The following is an 18,162-nucleotide window of genomic DNA, read 5'->3' as shown; positions in this document are numbered from 1 at the left end:
ACCCAGTGGACTACAACCAAGTACATCAACCACAGACCATGGCAATCGATACAGAATTGTTGAAAATTTTATTTTCAAGAAAGTGTTATTTTTTGAATTTTTCCCATTAACATATCGTCTTCAAATACATAAATTGACTTGTCATTCTCTCCTGCACCTGAACAATCAACATCTGCATGAAGGCACTGTACATATAAAGCTTTTCAGAATTATGAGAAAAATAATCTACCAAATCAAGCTGTCAGCAGAGAGATAGTTATCTAGTGCAATCACTCCATTCAGAGGTGAGTTATGTTCTAAATGCACCTTTGGGAAGGTTTAAACAATTCACCTGTAGTATTGCAATGCTGAATAGCATACAGAGACAGTTTAACACCCCTCGAGGTTTAAGTTCATTTGTACTTGTAAAATCCTTCTCCAGTCTTCTTACCCAGCTTCTTTTCTTGTACCAGTTTATCCAGGAGTGGGCTGGGTAGAAAAAGAGGATTGTTGGGCTCTAGTGCATGCCATCCTAATGGGAGAAAAGAAGCAGATGAATGTGAAACATTTCTGTTCATATGCAAAAGTAATAGAATTCACCATCTCTTTAGAAAAGTGTTAAGAGGTTAGCAAACTGAAGAAGGTTTGAAATTTACTCTAAATTCTCCAAGACCTTTCAATACAGCTTCATAAACCATGCTAGTTGCCATAGTTATGAGCAAAGCGAGCAATTAGTCGTAGGAGTGATGTGCTCACAACAACTCATAATCTCACGATCTCCACAACTGTTGATTTTTAATACCTCAAAAAATGTAAAGGAAAACTTCTAAAATAGAAAATAAAAGACTGAGTATGAGGAAATAATAACTTAAAAAAAAAAAAAAATAGGCTGAAAGGAAATTCAAGTGAAAAAAAGGTCCAAGATTCATTTCTATTTGTGAAAGACATGGTCAGTTGGGGTGAAATAACACTACTCGGCACTGCTTGCTAAAAGCAGAAGTGATTTCATTGACAACATTATTTTGAAAGCGACATTCTGCCTGGAGAATATTTACACCACTTGTTTGCTATTGCGCATACATTCTCCACTTACCAGCTGAAATGAAAGGGAGATGGTATAACCGTATCTTTTAAAGTATTTTCTGTGTTCCCTGTTAACTGAGAACAACATCACGGCTGGCAGAAAAAGACTGAAGAGTTCAACTTTTGTTGCTCTCTGTGAGAACGTCTTACACTCCCACTACATGCTTCTCTTCCCCACTGCCTATTTTTTAATTATATAAAGTTCCACTGACATTACTAATATTTTCCACAGGAACTTGATGCAGTCAGCAAAGCAAGCACTTGTTATATCTCCATCAGTAAGATAAGCATACAATACAAACGCTGTACTCATACAGCATTCTGAACAGAATCCTCACTCCTTTCTCTTTAACAGTTAAGAAAACTGTGTCATAAGCATGCAGTTTCAGCTAGTTAGGAGTCAGATTTTCACTACAGCATTCATCTACAAGTTTTCTAAAAAGGGGAGAAAAAAAGAAAATAAGTATGCAGTACCATCTATAATGTATTTACTGGTATCCAAACCAACATAGTCCAGCAGTTCAAATGGACCCATGGGATAGCCAGCCCCAAGCTTCATAGCAACATCAATATCTTCCTTTGATGCATCTCCTAGAGAAAAGATTGACAGTTTGATGAACAGAGAAGATTCTGCATCTACTTGGCACCACTTATAAATAATTAACAAGATGTTATTTCACACTGGTGCAGCTCTTCACTGAAATCTCTGCACGTTTCAGAACCACAAAAACTGGGGTCTGCATACACAGAAGTCCATGCTGGAGGATAAAGATGAATCTCTCACAAAAAAACCAAACCAAACCAAAACACCACCACAAAAATAACAACAACAACAAACCACCTACAGACCTGATATCGATTTTCTTATCTTTCCCTTGCATTTCAATATAGATTTTTGAAGTAGCCACAGCTGCTTTGCTCAACCTACCTGAAAGACTGGAGGAAGAATCAGCCATCATGAAGAATGAAAGAGTTTTGTTTTGAGGCAACTCAGTGTTTCGACTTGACAATATTAGCAGCACTTTTTGGATCACATACAAGACAAGAGCAACCCTTCCTGTACAACAGTCAGAAGGCAAGGTCTAATACAGGACATATCCAGCTCCTCTGGACAGCAGCTCCTGCAGTCAGGGATATGGCCAAATAAGCCAATATGCACTACTTCATTTCATTGCAGTTCCCACTAATCCAGACATCCATACCATCCTTTTGCCTAAAGTTAACAGCCTGGAGAACAAAGTCCTGGATTTAAATGTATATGCCTCAACCCTTGCAGCTCTTACAACAGTGCATCAGTTTACACTTTAGTTAAAGCAGTTTTCTGTTGAGATGCCAGCCTGTGGCACCTGGAACTGCCACGGTGCAGGTGCAAATTACCATACACCACTCCTTTTACGGGAAGCAGTGATGGCCAGCAGACAGACTAGGCAGGGGGGAGTGGAGCAGCAGCAGCTGCACCATGTGTCTCAGCAGCTCTCAGCAGAGGACGGCCATCAGGTATTGAAGATGGCAGAGAGGAGTGACTTGAAGAGACTGCAGAGGTGTAGAAAAATTTTTCATCCCCAGGATTATAAAAAAAAATCTAAATGATCGGAAATTCATAACTTCTGCATCAATGCTGCTCTGCAATGGCCATAGGTAATATTGACTTCATTCTTTTGCTGAGAATGTATGTTTTATACTGTCACAAAAGCAGATTTCTACCACGTATTTTGATAAAGGCAGTGCACTTCTTTGCAGATCAAAAATCTCCTATAAAGGCAAAAGCTTCAGTAGTAGTCTTGTACAAAACAATAATTGGCATGTATCTCATTTTACTCCTTAAAGATGACAACTCCTTTTTAATTTTAAAAATTTATTTTTGAGAAACTGGATAATTAGTCCCAATTTAAATGCACGTAAGCACTCAATTTGTTTTAAGATGATGTACATGTACTTCTACCAACAGATTTACCCCACTTTGTCACCTGCCAGCCTGCAGCTGCATTGCAATGCAATTAGAAACAGTAAGAAGCAAACAAGTGTTGCACTCCTGGTCCAGGCAGTCTGACGGTATACTGCAGATTTCCATAGACAACTGACTGCTTTTTTGGTTTGCTACTAACAAGTGGGCAATACAGACCATCATATGCTAGTATTTCAATACGCCCTCGTTTAAATCACTGTTGATACGCTAAAGGTATTTCGCCTATGCAAAATTGTATTAAGTCTTTACCCACTTAACCCATGAAGATTCTGTGTAAGTAAAGACTTAAAGACTGACGAATGCCCTGGCATTTCAGGGCTTGGGGCTGCCAAGAAAGAGACCCAAATTTCTCACTATCACGGCTGATAATGTGGCTGAAGTGTCTACCCCACAAATTAATGCAAAGATGTGATAACAATTTAATCGGATCCAATAAAAAGCAAAAGCCAGAGAACAGCCATCAAATACTAATGAGATTTTTACACTGACGTTTTAGAAGTTAAAAAGAAAAACATAGAAGAAGTTTGCCAATATTATACTGCTGCACAAAATACAAACAGAATAAAGATGAAATCAAAATACTGCTTTGCCTAGGCAGAAAGCAGTCAATTTTAACATACAGTTTCAGTGACTGTTTCCTTCTACATTTAATTAAAAGTTCTACTGTCTCCTGAAATATACGCAACAATACATGTCTCTCAACAAAGGCACCTCTCTTACATGCATTAAAACACCCACATGCTGCTTAAAACTGTGACTTTTTCTAAAAGAATTATGTCCCCTTCCATTCATGTCTTCTCCTTTCAAGTCACTAAAATTTGCTCTTTTCTCTGTTTGAGACATAATTATCCATCTGTTGATGGATAAACGAGTAGTGTTGCCTTTTATTTTTTTCTGGAGATCAAGCCATTCCTTCTGTATGATATAAAACAGATTTTTAATATTTAAAGCATATTTGGTGGAATCCTGATAATGCAGTGCTTTCATCTATAAAAAGTGGTGTTTTCAAAAACAAAATGTTTCAAATGACATCATTAAGTAGCGTGCTGCTATGAGCAGAACACTTGAAATAAAAGCAATTAGACTCCAAAATTTTCTCTATCCACTCACATTATTGGCTTGTTTTCTTCGTTCCTAAACAATTGTCAATGCTTTGAAAATCTAGTGGTTCTTTAGGGATTTCTGTTTACTTCCACCTACCCTCAGTTAATTAGCACCAAAGTGACCAACAATAACACAGAAAGTCCTAAAGAAGCTATGCTTAAAAAGGGACATAGAAGAGGAACAGGAGGATTTGCAGAGCAATGGTTAAGCCCAAATCACTTGCATGACAGCACTAATATGTGATACTGAATATTATACTTCTTGTCCTACCTGAAAATCGGTGTTTTATTTCAAAAGCCAAATGAAAGGAACCTTTGGATGCCTTTCCTAAAGGTCCTCCCATCATGCAATTTTCAGGCATTTCCATAATGTTCTCTTGGGAATCCCATTCTCCTCTTAGGAGAGGTGGGCTTCTGATCAGCTGGCTCAGAAAATTTTTATAATAGTACAAAGATCATCTTTCCAAACCAGGAATGCTTCATACTAGCAAAAATTTCCCATATTGATAATAAGCAACTTCCAACTCCGTGCACTCTGGTATTTCAAATGCTAGATTAGATCTATTCAGATGCACAGATTGGTTCAATCTTGCTGTACCCTTTGCACTGCCAGTCCTTAAGGTGTGAAAGTTTGGAGGTAATCCAAACATTTTTCTGAATGGACACTTAGCAGCATCATACTTCAACATTCTCTGAAGTCAATAAACCAAGAAGTACCTCTCTCAAAAAGTCGAACAGCTTCCATCATATATGGCACCAAGAGACGGTTTACAATAAAACCTGGAGTATCCTAAGAAAAGCAAAAAAAAAAAAAAAGAGATTCTAAATAAACATTCTTTACCACTATCTTCAAATAATACATGACAAGTAACAGTATGAAAATACTTATTAAATCATCAACTTCTGGCATGCTCTAAATTGTATTGTTCATCTGATTTATCTGCGAGCTATTAAAACACAATGAGTTTCACAAACCAGGCACGGCATATAAACATTTTATCATGCTTGAGAACAATTAAGAGTCCAATTCATTACTCTTAATGTGGTTCAGCGGAAAATGCCTTTTCCTCAGTAAAATTCTGCTGATACAATTTCCTGGAAAGATAAAAGAAGTTCTTCCCTAGCAGTATTTTTATTTAATGCAAGCTTTGAACAAAATCAAAAATACAGAAAGAGCTTTCCAGAGTATTATTTCATATTTTCAACTGTTCCACATGTTCATTGATTCACTTTATTTTATCTCATTACTTAAGCCAGAGAACTCCACACAAATCACTTCAATTCCTTCAGCAAACAAGAACCAAAAAAAAAAAATCCCAAGATGCTTTGTTTGTTTTTTGAGACTGATGTCATTTCTGCATTATTCTCTACTCAAGCTAGTTTATAAAAAATATCTCATCATATATCACGCTACCTAATCACAGTGCACACTGGAAAACTGCAACTGAAACAGGAAAATGAACTTACTTAAGGCCACACAGCAACGTAGCAGTACAGACAAAATCTGAGACCAACATTCATATACTGAATTACAGGTAACTATTAGATTTCAGGCCCTTATTTTCACGACCAAATGCCTCCTGGGGGCTGTGAAACTCAAGGCAATAGCTTGCATGAAGCTTCCCCAACTACAGCTTAATGGATTTGGAAAAAGTGTGCTTAGGATGCAAGGCATTCCTCCAGAAAAAAAAGCCAAATTACAAAGCAACCAAGATGAATATGGGTCTAGTTACTGCAGTCTTAAGAAAAACTTGTGATGAGCACACAACCAGGGGGAACCCAGCCAATTGCTTCACAGTACAAGTAGCAGCAGTCTTGCCTCTAACACAGACAAAGATGAGCTCCTGCTTAAGCTTTCCAGCCCAGGCTTCCACAGGACTGGAAAAGAGAAATAAAATGTGTAAACTCTGATACTTGTGCTGCTACCTCTCTAATGTGAGGAATTTGAGATCAACATGGGAATTTCCTATGTCACAATGTTTTTTACAGGGAAGAGAATCTGGACAAGCCTGGAAATTCTAATGTGCTCTTATGACCTACTCAAAACCACCCCTTAAAAGCAAGTTTTCAAGAACAAATCCTCTGAACTCTGTGGAATCCAAACTGTACTCACCTTACAACTGACAGGACTTTTTCCTACTGCTTTACTGAAATCCATAAGCGACTCATAAGTCTTTTGGCTAGTCATTGGAGTCTTGATGACCTGGGCAGGAAAGGAGAGCATAAGCACATTTGTGAGCAATACAACAATTAAACTCAATTTCAGAACACTACTATAGAATTTAACACAAAAAAAAAGTATTAAAAAAAATAATAATCAGTGGATATATATGTGACAAACACAGAGATCTATTTTTAAGACAGATTCAGCATTTTACGTTTTCAAATTTTATACACCTATGCCATACTTTCCCACTCAGCCAGTATGAAAAATAAAAGGTACTATCCTTCAGGAATCCCATTTAGAGATCATAATATAATAGAACAAATTTAGAAGTCACAATCTCTGCTACCTTGGGAAACACATTGGCACCACTCTTGAAAATCTACTGGAGAGTTCTTGACAAAAAGGGTGTAATACCCATCCTGCACCCTATGCAAACTACTCATCAAGCAGAGTGACATTACATTAGGTTAGGGCATTCATAACTCAGATGAAAAAACATCACTAAGATTGATTGCAACAGTCATACAGAGATTGCTCTGTTTTGTTTTCAGAAATGTTGATAGATATCTTCAGTATTTTTCAAACTTCACAGAAGCTTAGCTTAGATTTCTATAGACTACTCTATGTTTTAGACTTGAAACAAGGCACAGAACATTTCATCTCCACAAATAAATTACTGGTGACAAGTAGTTCTCAGCAGAGAAAACAGGAAGTCTATGTCAGCCTAAGGAATTATGCCTGGATTTCCATGATCTCTGACACCACTATAAAACAAGTACACGAAATTTTGCAGCAGACTGGCCAAAAGGTAGAGTTAATTTTTACATAATTTCTTGTGAGCTCCAGCTGATCTAGACAGTCACACACTCTCCCAGAGATGCAAATTCCTTTGTGGTTATGCTTGTCTCCAGTTCTATTGCATAGACAAACTGTTGGGGGTTTTTTGTTTGTTTGTTTCGGTCTGGTTTTTGAGTGAGGAAAGGCAGACGAGAAATAAAAGCAGAGGAAGAAAGACCTGACAGTTTTACTGCAATGAGACCTTTACTTTTGAAGTTCAGACTCCTATACCCATTTATTTATTGTTCTGCTCTCATTTTAAGCATTATTACAAATTACAAGATATAGCCCACATTTGTACACTTTGGAAAACAAAGAGCTACCTAAAAGCAATTCTTCATGGTTCCTTGCTGATTGTGGAACACTGTAATGTTAACTAGTTTAAATCTTTCCAGACAACTCATCTAGAACACTGAATAAACATGACTGACTTTGTTTCATAAGTCACAAGGCAGTGATGTTCATCTGCAGATCATTTTCTAATCAAGCCCACGCTGTTATAATCAATGTCAGTCAGTAGATGATTTACTTTGAGCTGCCAATAGTTCTTATTAATCAGCCAGTCTGCATGACAGAAAGGGCACATCTGCTGGTAGTTCACTGATAACTGTGGAGCCTTGAGACAGGAGTTACCTCAGTTTGTTCAATTTGCTCCTTGACAGAGACTGCACCACCCTCTTATCACTAGAGGTAGCTCATTCCACATCAGAGGAGCTGCAAACTGAGATCTACCCTTTCATCTAACTCAATTCTCAGTCAAAACAAATGCTCACCACAGTGATTGTTGCTAGTCTGTTTTAAGACTCTTACCTCCACAAGCTTCATCATAGGCACAGGGTTGAAGAAATGGAGGCCACCGAATCGGTCCTGCCTGGTGGTTGAGTTAGCCAACTGTGTGATTTGTAAGGATGAAGTGTTGCTCGCAAATATTGTATGCCTGGAAACAAGAAACAAATGGATTGTAAACATGACAGCTATCTTTCTGACAGTAGGAGATTGGTGCACTACACGTTAGTAGACATCCACTGGCTAACCAACCATGGAACTCTTAGAAATACCTCTGCAGATTATTGCTTTCCTTTTCTGCAGTATAAATTAAGCAATGATGAAAAACCACTAGATGAGCTGTGCGAGTTTCTGACTCCTGGGAGAGCATGTTGAATACTGCATCAGGTCAAAGAAGGAAGATTCTCCAGGTAGATTTTCTCTTCCTTCAGAGCCTCAAATCTATCCCAGGTAATTCCTTTAGCAATCCTGGAAACCAAATCCAATTTTTTAATCATCTCAATGGATACCCGATCATTTGAGATGTCAAGCAAGCATTCTGGAGGTTTGAAAACACTTGTAATTTGTTTGTTTGTTTGTTTGTTTTTTTAAATGAGCAGTGGCAGAAACAGTGAGTAAACTTACCACCATGAGGTAATAGGACAAAAAAAGGAAATTAAAAAAATACTACATATGGCACTTTAAAGGATAAACAAAATCACATGAGTTTCAAGACAAAGATGAAGCCCTTCACCCAGACTTAAACCACACTTATTATTCCAATTTATGACTTTTTTTTTTTTTTTTTAGAAACACCTCAGAATCTCAACACCCTGATGTAAACACATCACACAGAAAACTTACACATACGACTTCCTCCAAATCATGAGAATCAAAAGCTAAATTAGAAATGAAGCCCTACCTTCCATTCTGGACTATCCTATTTACCTTTCAAAAATTATTCTACTGGGTTCATCAAATGCTAATCTAGACTGGCATTTTGTTTACATTTCACTAAGACATAACTGAGCTTCACAACAGAGCCTTCCAAAGAGTTACATCTAACCATAGACCCATTTTTTATCATGTTTTCTCAGTTTTGAGGATTTGTTAAGGATAAGGAATTCTTGTTCATGTTCCTTACAAATATTGTTTTTGTTATTTCTCCACCATAAAGCAGGTTTCACATTGTTCTTAGGCAAGCTAACAAAAGAGTATTTTACATTTCATAGTTTCAACCTTGAAAGGTCAACGCATCCAACTGACACTCACACTCACTGAAAATCTCCTGGATTCAAATACACTCATGAAAATCTAGTGAACCCATTTGTAAAACCAGAAACGATTACTCCTCACAAAATAATGGACTTAAAGCAAGAGATTTTACTTCAGCATCGCTTCTGCAGGTGAACACCATAACCTCATGTAACATAAAGCAGTGGGAAATAAAACATTACATTTAAGCTGTGTACAAGGGCATTTTATTTACACTGTTCTGCTCTGAACAACTAATTGATTTAAATGAAGTGTAAAACAGAATTTGCATGTCTCCATGACATAGATTACATTATTTATGCTTCAGGTGACAGAAGAATCTGAAGGTTTACGAAAGCAGCAATACTAGCAAAGCTTTCTTGGTACTTTCTCAGCCATCAGCATGCTTTTGCTGAGTGCCATCTAGTGGGTCACAGAAAGAAAGCAAGAACAAAGTCAAACACCAGAGAAACATCATTTCAGCAAAACTTGCTTTTAAAGTCCAGCTTATTCTGCAATGAGAGCTGAAGAACACTTCTTTTATAACACTTTCATAACTCACTGATTCTGAATACAGTGAACTGTCCAAAACCACTGGCCTGTTCCCAGCTGCATTTCCATGTTTAGAGATAAATCTTAGACCAAGAGATGCTGATGGACATTTCCACCAGAGATTAACAAAAGGCAAAAGCTCTTGAGAAACTGAATATCTGAAAAGTCTTTTCATAAGCTTATTATTATCCTGGTTGGAAAGTGCTGCAGGGTTCCAATGTCCCCAAAATTATGAAAGATTCAGGGAGATTAAAATAACACCACAAAAACCCAGCCTCATCTTTTCAGTGCAGAAATGTGAGGACTAATTGAACACAAGAAAAGGAAAACAGAACCCAAAAGTTGGTGGCAACACTTAATCACCCATCCTGATGTTGATAACCACCACACAGCATTGTACCAGATGGCAGATTACACAACATTTGGAGTACTTTTGAAAAAGCAAACACTTTTGCAAAGCTCTGCTGAGAGTACAGAGGATGCATTCAGGATGTGCTCACTGATGATCTGAGACCAAGAAAGGGCACTCACAGCCTTATCTGGACAGTTATCCAGATGATGAATACCTTGAATTCTGGGCCTGCCTAACTCTCCTTGCTCATTGCATTTTCTCTGAAAACTTATTAGAAATTCACTCTGGACCCACATAATGACCAAATAAAACTCTCACAAAGGAATACCTTCTTCATTCCTCTCCATTTACAGATCTTCTTTCAGAAGAATTATAGAACTTTTCAAGAGGAAAAAAAGGAAGTGGAAATAACCTTGTTTTGTTGTGTTTGTTTCTGATGCAATGCTTTAGTTTAGTAGTCATCCTAATTTGAGAGGCCATTGTAGCACAAATACAAGAGAGAAATATGTGGCACTGTAGCTGAGGATGAAAACAAAATCCAGGATAGAACACAAAAGAAGAAAGATGCAAAGCATCAGAAAGTTGATATTCCAAAGGCATGATCTTGTCTAATCAACTATAACTCACAGTCCTTCACGTTTCAGTCAGCTACCTGTTAACCCTATACTAAATGCAAATATTTGAGTTAAGCTAAGACCTACCTCTTCAGAAGCCTGGCCTTCCATAATTACAGTACACAGTTCAAAATGACATCACTGCCCAAAATCTCAGTTACAAAACTTCTCCCAAGACTCAGAGCTATCTTTAAGCAAATCTTACCTTCCTCATGGATCAGCCACAAGACCTCCACTAAGCTGATGAAACACTCAGCTCAAGTAGTAATTCCAGAAACTTCCAAGTGTCCAATGTAGCAAAGGCAGTACAGCACTGTGCTGACAGGGAGAGCTTACCCTCCCATCACAGTGCCACATGGAACAAGCAAAGTCCACTTCCTCATTCAAAACACAGAAAAACACTAACAAGATATTGCTACCCTTCCTCATATTATTCACACAATTTAGAACTTCCTACGCTATTCACAAAATGACATACTGCTGTTTGTATCTAACAGCTACTATTTTAAACACTTGGAAACTAAGTTTCACAGCTCCAGTAGCTTGCTCTCTTTTCATCTAGACCACCTGCACTGCAGCTCATGTTCCTCACCATCCGCTTCCCTTTCTTTCAGCCTTTACACCATGCATTTAACGCCATCCTGAGTTTTCCTTTTTTAAAAGATTTCCTGTCTAATGTCAGTGTCCCTTTTCCCAGCCTTGAAGAGTCATGCTTTCATAGTCCCCAGACTTTGTAATACTCTCTAAGGTAAAATTTGACGTTTCGAGACAGTAATGTTTATAAACCACTCAGTCTGAGTACAAATACTTTAAGCTTTCCCAATATGCGTATTAATTAAATGAGGCACCGAATCCTTGTTCCTATTTCTGCGTGCTATCAGGTTCTAGATAGTTTGCTATTTAACATACCTGAATTTGCTCATTAATTTTCTCTATTGAATACAGAGAAAAACCTCAAACGATGGTCTGTTTTATAATACAGACAACCTAGTCATGACAAGGTATGGTGGTAATTGCCAAAGGCAGCTACTTTCTTTTCTTGGCTTGTCAGACTAAGGCCAAGAGCAAGTTAGCCTGTTGTCAGTGCAATGTTTTTCTTGTATATGTGATCATTCACTCTTTTCAGAAATGCCAGGTGATTTTGAACACTATGTGACGCAGCCTGAAAACCTCCCTAGGCTGAAGTCAACTAACGATAACATCTTTGCTCTATCGACACTATATACAAGCTAAAACTAGTTTAGTCCTGTGGTTAGACAACCCAGAGTACCTTTTAGCCAACACTCCCAGCTTTAAGAGTACTAGTTAGGACTCCAACCTGTGCTGTGATTCTGAGTCATCCCTTACAAGGATCGAGCTCCTGAGGCAGCATACTCAGCTTAAGAGGATTTTGGGTTTTGTACACAACTGAACAGTAACCCTCCAACAATTATCAAGGAAAATTCTGAAGATTTTAAGTAATCCAGAGAGTACAAGAAATAATAACTGGCAATAAACTATTTCAGAACTCCTCCGATACAAAGTAAACTTGCATTGCTTAAGCTGACTGTGACTTACAGTTAAGAGGCTGAAACTTCTTAAAACTTGTTCATGCTGGGCACACTAAAAATAAATATTTCACTCCACTTCCCTATTTAAATATGGGAAGAAGTATACTGACCATAACTCATCTGTACCAGAAAAAGCTTATTCTACAGCTGTGCATCTCCACTTGGAAAAAGCAGGCCTGTTGAGTAGATAGACAGATCTTATGCCTAATCACACCATGAAACACATCAAATAGGCAATGCAACAAGCAAATAAACCGATGAATACACCTGAAAGACTTCGCAGTGTATGAATTGGGCAGGACAAGCACCACATGCAATGTGACCAGCGCAGAGTTAAGAAAATTAATTCAGAAAATGTAGAATTAATGGTGCAACAAAACCAAACCACATTTAAAAAACACAAACAAACAAACAAAGGGGCAAGTTCAAAATAAAACAGGAAAAAAATGTACATACTCTGGAGCAAACTTGTCCAGCCTCTTGAAGAGGTCATTTTTAATTTCCTGATTCTCCACAATGGCTTCAATCACCAGATCTGTGCTGTGAACCACTGCTACTGCATCTGTGCTTGTTGTGAGGTTCTTTAAAGTCTTCTCAATGAACTCAGCACCAGCCTGAAACATTCCAAGAACGTGCAATAATTATTTCATTTCTTTTTACATGAAAACCCCCATATGTGCTCTGAAGCCCTCAGAACTTTAAGCATGCTGCTGTATTTCCAAATCAATCAGAAAGTCCCAAACACGTAGAGCTATGCTTTCACTGACACAAATTTTTTTTAAATAAAGTCTACTTTGAAGCAAACAGGAGATCCTTGAAATTATTAACAGGAAGACTATTTGCTGCAGTCCAACCTTCAGCTTCAGAGTCTAAGTGAACAACTGACTGGTCCATCAGTACTTTCTGAGAAAACTGGACTTGCCCTTCACAGAGAGGAACTTCTATTTCAAACCTCTGTGTTGTTTCCATTCAGGAAAGTAACGTTTTGCTTTCACAATTCACTTCTATGACAGGTGCTAGCTCATTCAAGTGAAATGGCCTGCACTCTGCTATAGATTCCCACTGAGAATGAGGTGAGGAGGAGGGAGAGGATTTTATCTTCTATCAAAGGTGCCAACCACTGACAGCCGTTGTGAGGACAGAAATAAAAAAATTCCCAAGACTTTGAACGGGAAAGCAGAAATGTTATACAAGAGAAGTCGTACCTGTACACTAGAAAACATAATGTCATATATTTACCATACAAAGTTTTCTCCTGGATTGAAAGACTCCCCATAATTATGTATGATAAGATATATTGCTCTGGATATCCTGTAATTACTGTAATTTGCCTTCTGTATTCATGCAAACAAACTTTCTCATTTTCCTTGACTTACTGCACTACTCATGCTGTTAACTGTAAATACCAGTGTATAATTATGTATGCAAGTATACGTAAGCCAGTATATTAGTATGTTCTGTAACGCATAACTAGAAACAACATCAGAACTTCCATACAGTAGTTCCATTCTTCTATGTTTTCCCAACAGTGGAAATAAAAAGACGTCAACCTCAGGCTTATCCGCAAACTTCTTCTTAGTCACTCTCTTCAAACTCTCTTCAATTCCTTTTGTAGATTTCTTAAGGATGTCATCTGACTGGTCTACTAACACCACAGTGTGACCACTTGCTGCTGCAACCTGAAAATTAAAAGAAGATTCAACATCAAGATCATAAACAACCATACTGACTTGTCCAGGGGCAGACAACTGACTAGGATTAAGCAAAAGACAACAACAACATATTGAATCAAGAATTACATGCTTGACTAGAAAACATAAAATCCTGCAAACGTTTGGGGCAGAAGAGAAAGGACTAAAACAACTTTAGAGAAAAAGAAATCCATTTGTTTCCCCGAGCTGTCTGCAGATGTGCAACTGGAGACACACAAGACCCACTCCAACAAAGCTGACTGAAAGGAAAAAAAAATTTAAAAAAAAAAATCAATCTCTGGAAGAAAAGCATGGCCCTATTCTCATCTGATATTCCTCATTACTCCAGCAAAACAAAAAAAATGCCAGACAGAAGCACTACAACTCTAACAAGGCGTTAGTCTGCAGTTGGACATTTCCTTCATCCATCAATTTCTTCATTTTAATAATTTTTCATAGCAGTTATTTCATAAAATCCATTGCAACCTAAGAAATTTTTAAGCCAAGCCTGAACTTCCATTCCTAACACTTCTCCTGCTGATGATCATTTGCAATGGCAAAGCAAGATCACCCACTCTTCAGAAGGAAAGTCACTATCAAGCACACTTAAATAAATGCTTTGGTGACTATCCATTTACAGTTATACGAGAACATAGCTGACCAGATAGCAAAGAATCACAGAAGAATGAAGATGACCCTTTTCCCAGTTCATTCTTGCCATGCAGACATTTAGAGAAAAGAACAGCGAGCAGTCACACCAATTCAAACACACACGTACGCTCTTCTATCCAATGATCTTAACAGATACTACGGATGAAATGACACTGTAAGGGAGTCAATTAATGCTTTTCTCCCACTGAAGTGCTCTTCATATAGCAGAATTAAAAATTATGAACTCCTGGTTTCAGCCATAACAGTTTAGTTTCTCCTGACAGGAGGAGAAAGACATGATTTAAATGTTCTAAGAAGAAAATCTTCATTAACAGGGCACAGAAGTGACCTCCCTCTGTCGTAATCGCACCTGTTTTGAGATAATTTTAGATTGATAAATCAGAGGCAGGTGGTCAACAAAACAGTCTTTAGCAGAAGACTGCAACTTCTGTTACTAACAAACACTGCAAGTTTCTCTTGATTCTCTAAAATACAATCTAACAGTATATGCAGTCTCTTTCCCTATACAATTACAACCCTTACATGCCACATGTTCCTCAAACAAGAGAACAATTTTCTTCAAAAGCGTTCTGTCATGGTTTTATGATTTTTGATTATCAGTATTCCACGCCATAACATCACGCAATGCACTGGGGTTTGACTGTTGATGCTCAAGTTCCAGGTGCCTGTCCGGAGAAGAAGAACTACATTTCCCCAGGAGGCTTTGTGGTCAGCAAGGAGACATAACTCCTGGCAAGGTCACCTGATGTTCTCTTCTTCACCTGCGCTTCTCCGTCTGCTCAAATGGACAGCACTTCTCACCTCAGCACTGTGGTGAGGCCTATCCACCTTTCAGACATTCTCTCTCTCTCTCTCATTATGTTTTGCTGATACTGTATTTAGGAAATTAGTTTCTTTCACCTCAGATTGTTGCCACTGTTTTCAATTATTTTGGGGTCCCCTGCTTCCCTTTTCCGGAGGCATGGATCAGCAGATCTCTCCACCCTGCTGGTCACAGAACTGGGCCAAACCAGCCCGTAAACCGTTGATATGTTCTTTGAAGGTTCCTTCAGTGGAAGCCTCAGGTTCTAGTATCAAGGTACAGAATCGTAGAGTCATTTGATTAAGAGCCATATGGTCCAACCCCACTGCATTGACCAGGGACAATAACAGCTCCATCATGTGCACAGAGACCCTCCAGCTTGACCTTGGCTATTTCCAGGGATGGGGCACCCAGCTCCTCTTTGGGCAACCTGTGCCAGCATCTCACTGCTTCTTCCTTACACCCACTCTTCTCTTCTCTTCTAGCGTGAAACCATTTCCCCTTGTCCTGTCACAGCAGACCCTGCTAAAGAGTCTGTCCCCTTCGTTCTTACAGTCTCCCTTTGTACACTGAAACGCCGCTCTCAGGTCTCCCCGGAGCCTTCTCTTCTCCAGGCTGAACAGCCCAGCTCTCTCAGCCTGTCCTCACAGGGAGGTGTTCCATCCCTTGGGTCATTTTTATGACCTTCTTCTGGATGTACTCTAAGAGGTACTCCTTAGAGTCTTCTCCTGTACTGAAGACTCCCCACCCCATCTGGATGCATTACTCCAGATGAGGTCTCACAATGCAGAGCAAAGGGCAGGATCACCTCCCTGACCTGCTGGCCACAATTCTGTTGATGCAGCCCAGGGTATGGTTGGCTTTCTGAGCTGTGAGGACACACCACTGCTCATGTCCAGCTGCCATCCACCAGTGCCCCCACAGGTCCTTTTCAGCAGTGTTGTGCTCTATCCTTACACCTCCCAGCTTGTACTGATAGATTCTACGATTATGACTCCAAGTCATTCTTTAAAGGTTCCTTCAGTGGAAGCTTCAACTTCTAATATCAAAGTACAGAAAGGTGGTCACACACAAGAAGTTAATAAGCAACTCACTGATTTCTATAGATTTGCCACAAAAATAATTCAATGCTTCTGAGAAGGAAATCCTCTAAGCCAATGAAAAGAAAAACTGCAGTTTTCAAACTCACACCTCCTTGCTGGGTTCCACCTAGAGAAAGGGGCAGACATGCAGGCTGCCAGACACTCGAGGTGCTGCTGGGGAGCGCTCCCTGGCAGCTTGGACACGGGGATCCTTCTGTGCATGAGGAAACGCCCGGGGCTCCCATCACTAGCAACACTGCTCGGTCACGCAGCTCTCAGGTTAAAGATGAACTTGAGAGCCAAAGGCCAGTGATTAAACACTGGGAAAGTAAGTCCTCCGTAAATATTAACCACTTGATAGTGCTGCACGTGACAGAGGGCCTGATGTTCATCTTAGGCACTGCATGCTATTTAAAGAACCAATAATAGCGTCACTGGCAAGACAGAAGTTTCTTTCTCAGCTCTGAGTTTTCCAAATGTTATTACATACTTTCCGGCTTGTAAACAGCCCGTGCTTTGTCCTAAAAGCCATCTCAACAACGTAAAACACCAAATTCCGTTCTTCCTGCCTCTCTGGAAGCCGAGCGACGGCAGCAACGGCCGCCGCCCCTCTGACCTCGCACAGCCGAAGGCCGAGGAGGCCGCTCCGGCTCCGGGAGAAGCTCCGGGGCCACCAGCAGTAGCACAACACGAACGCGGACGCGGCGCGACACCCAGAGGGCGGCAGGAGGGCCTGGGACCCGCCGCTGCTAGGCTCGAACCGGCGGCACCCGCTCCGCAGCGCGGCGCTCGCTCCGAGGGACAGCCGCCCCACGGCCGCCATGGCGGCGCCGCCCCGCCGCGCTCACCTGGGCGATGCCGGCGCCCATGAGGCCGCCGCCGATGACCGTCACGTGCTTGACGATCAGCTTCTTGGCGGCCGCCGTAACGGCGGTGGCGGAGGAGGAGGCCGCACGCACGAAGGGGCGGGTGGCGAAGGCCATAGCAATGGCGAAGGCGCGCAGCGCGGAGCCAGGGGCCCTTCGGCTGCGGGCCGGGCGGGGCGAAGGCCGCGCTCCGCCCCGGGGGGCGGCTGTTCGGGCTTTGAGCGCTCTGCCCCGGGACGCACGTGTGTAGGTGTGCTAAGCGGCGCCCCCGAGCAGAAAGAACGCTGAGGTTAGCGCAGGGAGCGTGCTGCCGTGCGCTGTTATTGCTCCTCGCTATCGAGGGGCGGGCAGCCGGCCCGTGGCAGCCTCTCCTCTCTCCGTCCTTTAGCAGCGTCCTTCCCTCAAGCTGTGCCCGCTGACCCAGCGTCTCCAAGGCAGGGGCACGGCAGCACCTCGTGCTTCCAAGCTAGAATGCGCCCAGGGCCACATCGAACCTGGCCTTGCACACCAACTTGTGAGTCGTTCCTTTATAGACGCTACTGACTGAACCCTATCAGATACAGGCTGCCAGCGTTTTCCATCTAGTTCCTGTGAGCCAGCAGCAGCTGTAACGGTAGCATTTATTCCTTGAGCAGGCTTAGGGGTAAACATTAAGTGACTTGTTTTCTCCTAACACGAGCCAAAGTATTCTCCTGTCTGTGTACTTTGCAATGAAAATGCTCTCGCTAAGCCTCATCCAAGCGCAGATCAGGCAGGAGTAGTGAGGGGCTGCCAGAAACAGCTTCTCCCTAGTAGACTCGGGGCTACCAGGCCCTCTGGGTGTACAA

At 40.6% G+C, this 18,162-nt stretch overlaps 1 protein-coding gene across 1 annotated transcript; it reads right to left on the bottom strand.

Moving 5' to 3' along the window:
• Positions 1–51: 51 nt before the first annotated feature.
• HADH (hydroxyacyl-CoA dehydrogenase) lies at positions 52–17,467 on the bottom strand. The gene is made up of 8 exons (XM_042811723.1): positions 17,318–17,467; positions 13,773–13,901; positions 12,679–12,836; positions 7,946–8,072; positions 6,245–6,334; positions 4,849–4,921; positions 1,537–1,653; positions 52–511 (listed from the first exon to the last, which is right to left on the bottom strand). The coding sequence occupies exons 1-8, from the start codon at positions 17,450–17,452 to the stop codon at positions 393–395; spliced, it is 948 nt and encodes a 315-aa protein (XP_042667657.1). The 5' UTR covers positions 17,453–17,467; the 3' UTR covers positions 52–392.
• Positions 17,468–18,162: the final 695 nt, after the last annotated feature.

Source organism: Centrocercus urophasianus, unplaced genomic scaffold (genome assembly GCF_019232065.1).
Source record: "Centrocercus urophasianus isolate 14NV4802_14NV808 unplaced genomic scaffold, USGS_Curo_1.0 seq_13, whole genome shotgun sequence".
Classification (NCBI taxonomy): Eukaryota; Metazoa; Chordata; class Aves; order Galliformes; family Phasianidae; genus Centrocercus; species Centrocercus urophasianus.
This window is presented reverse-complemented; position numbering and strand designations above follow the sequence as displayed.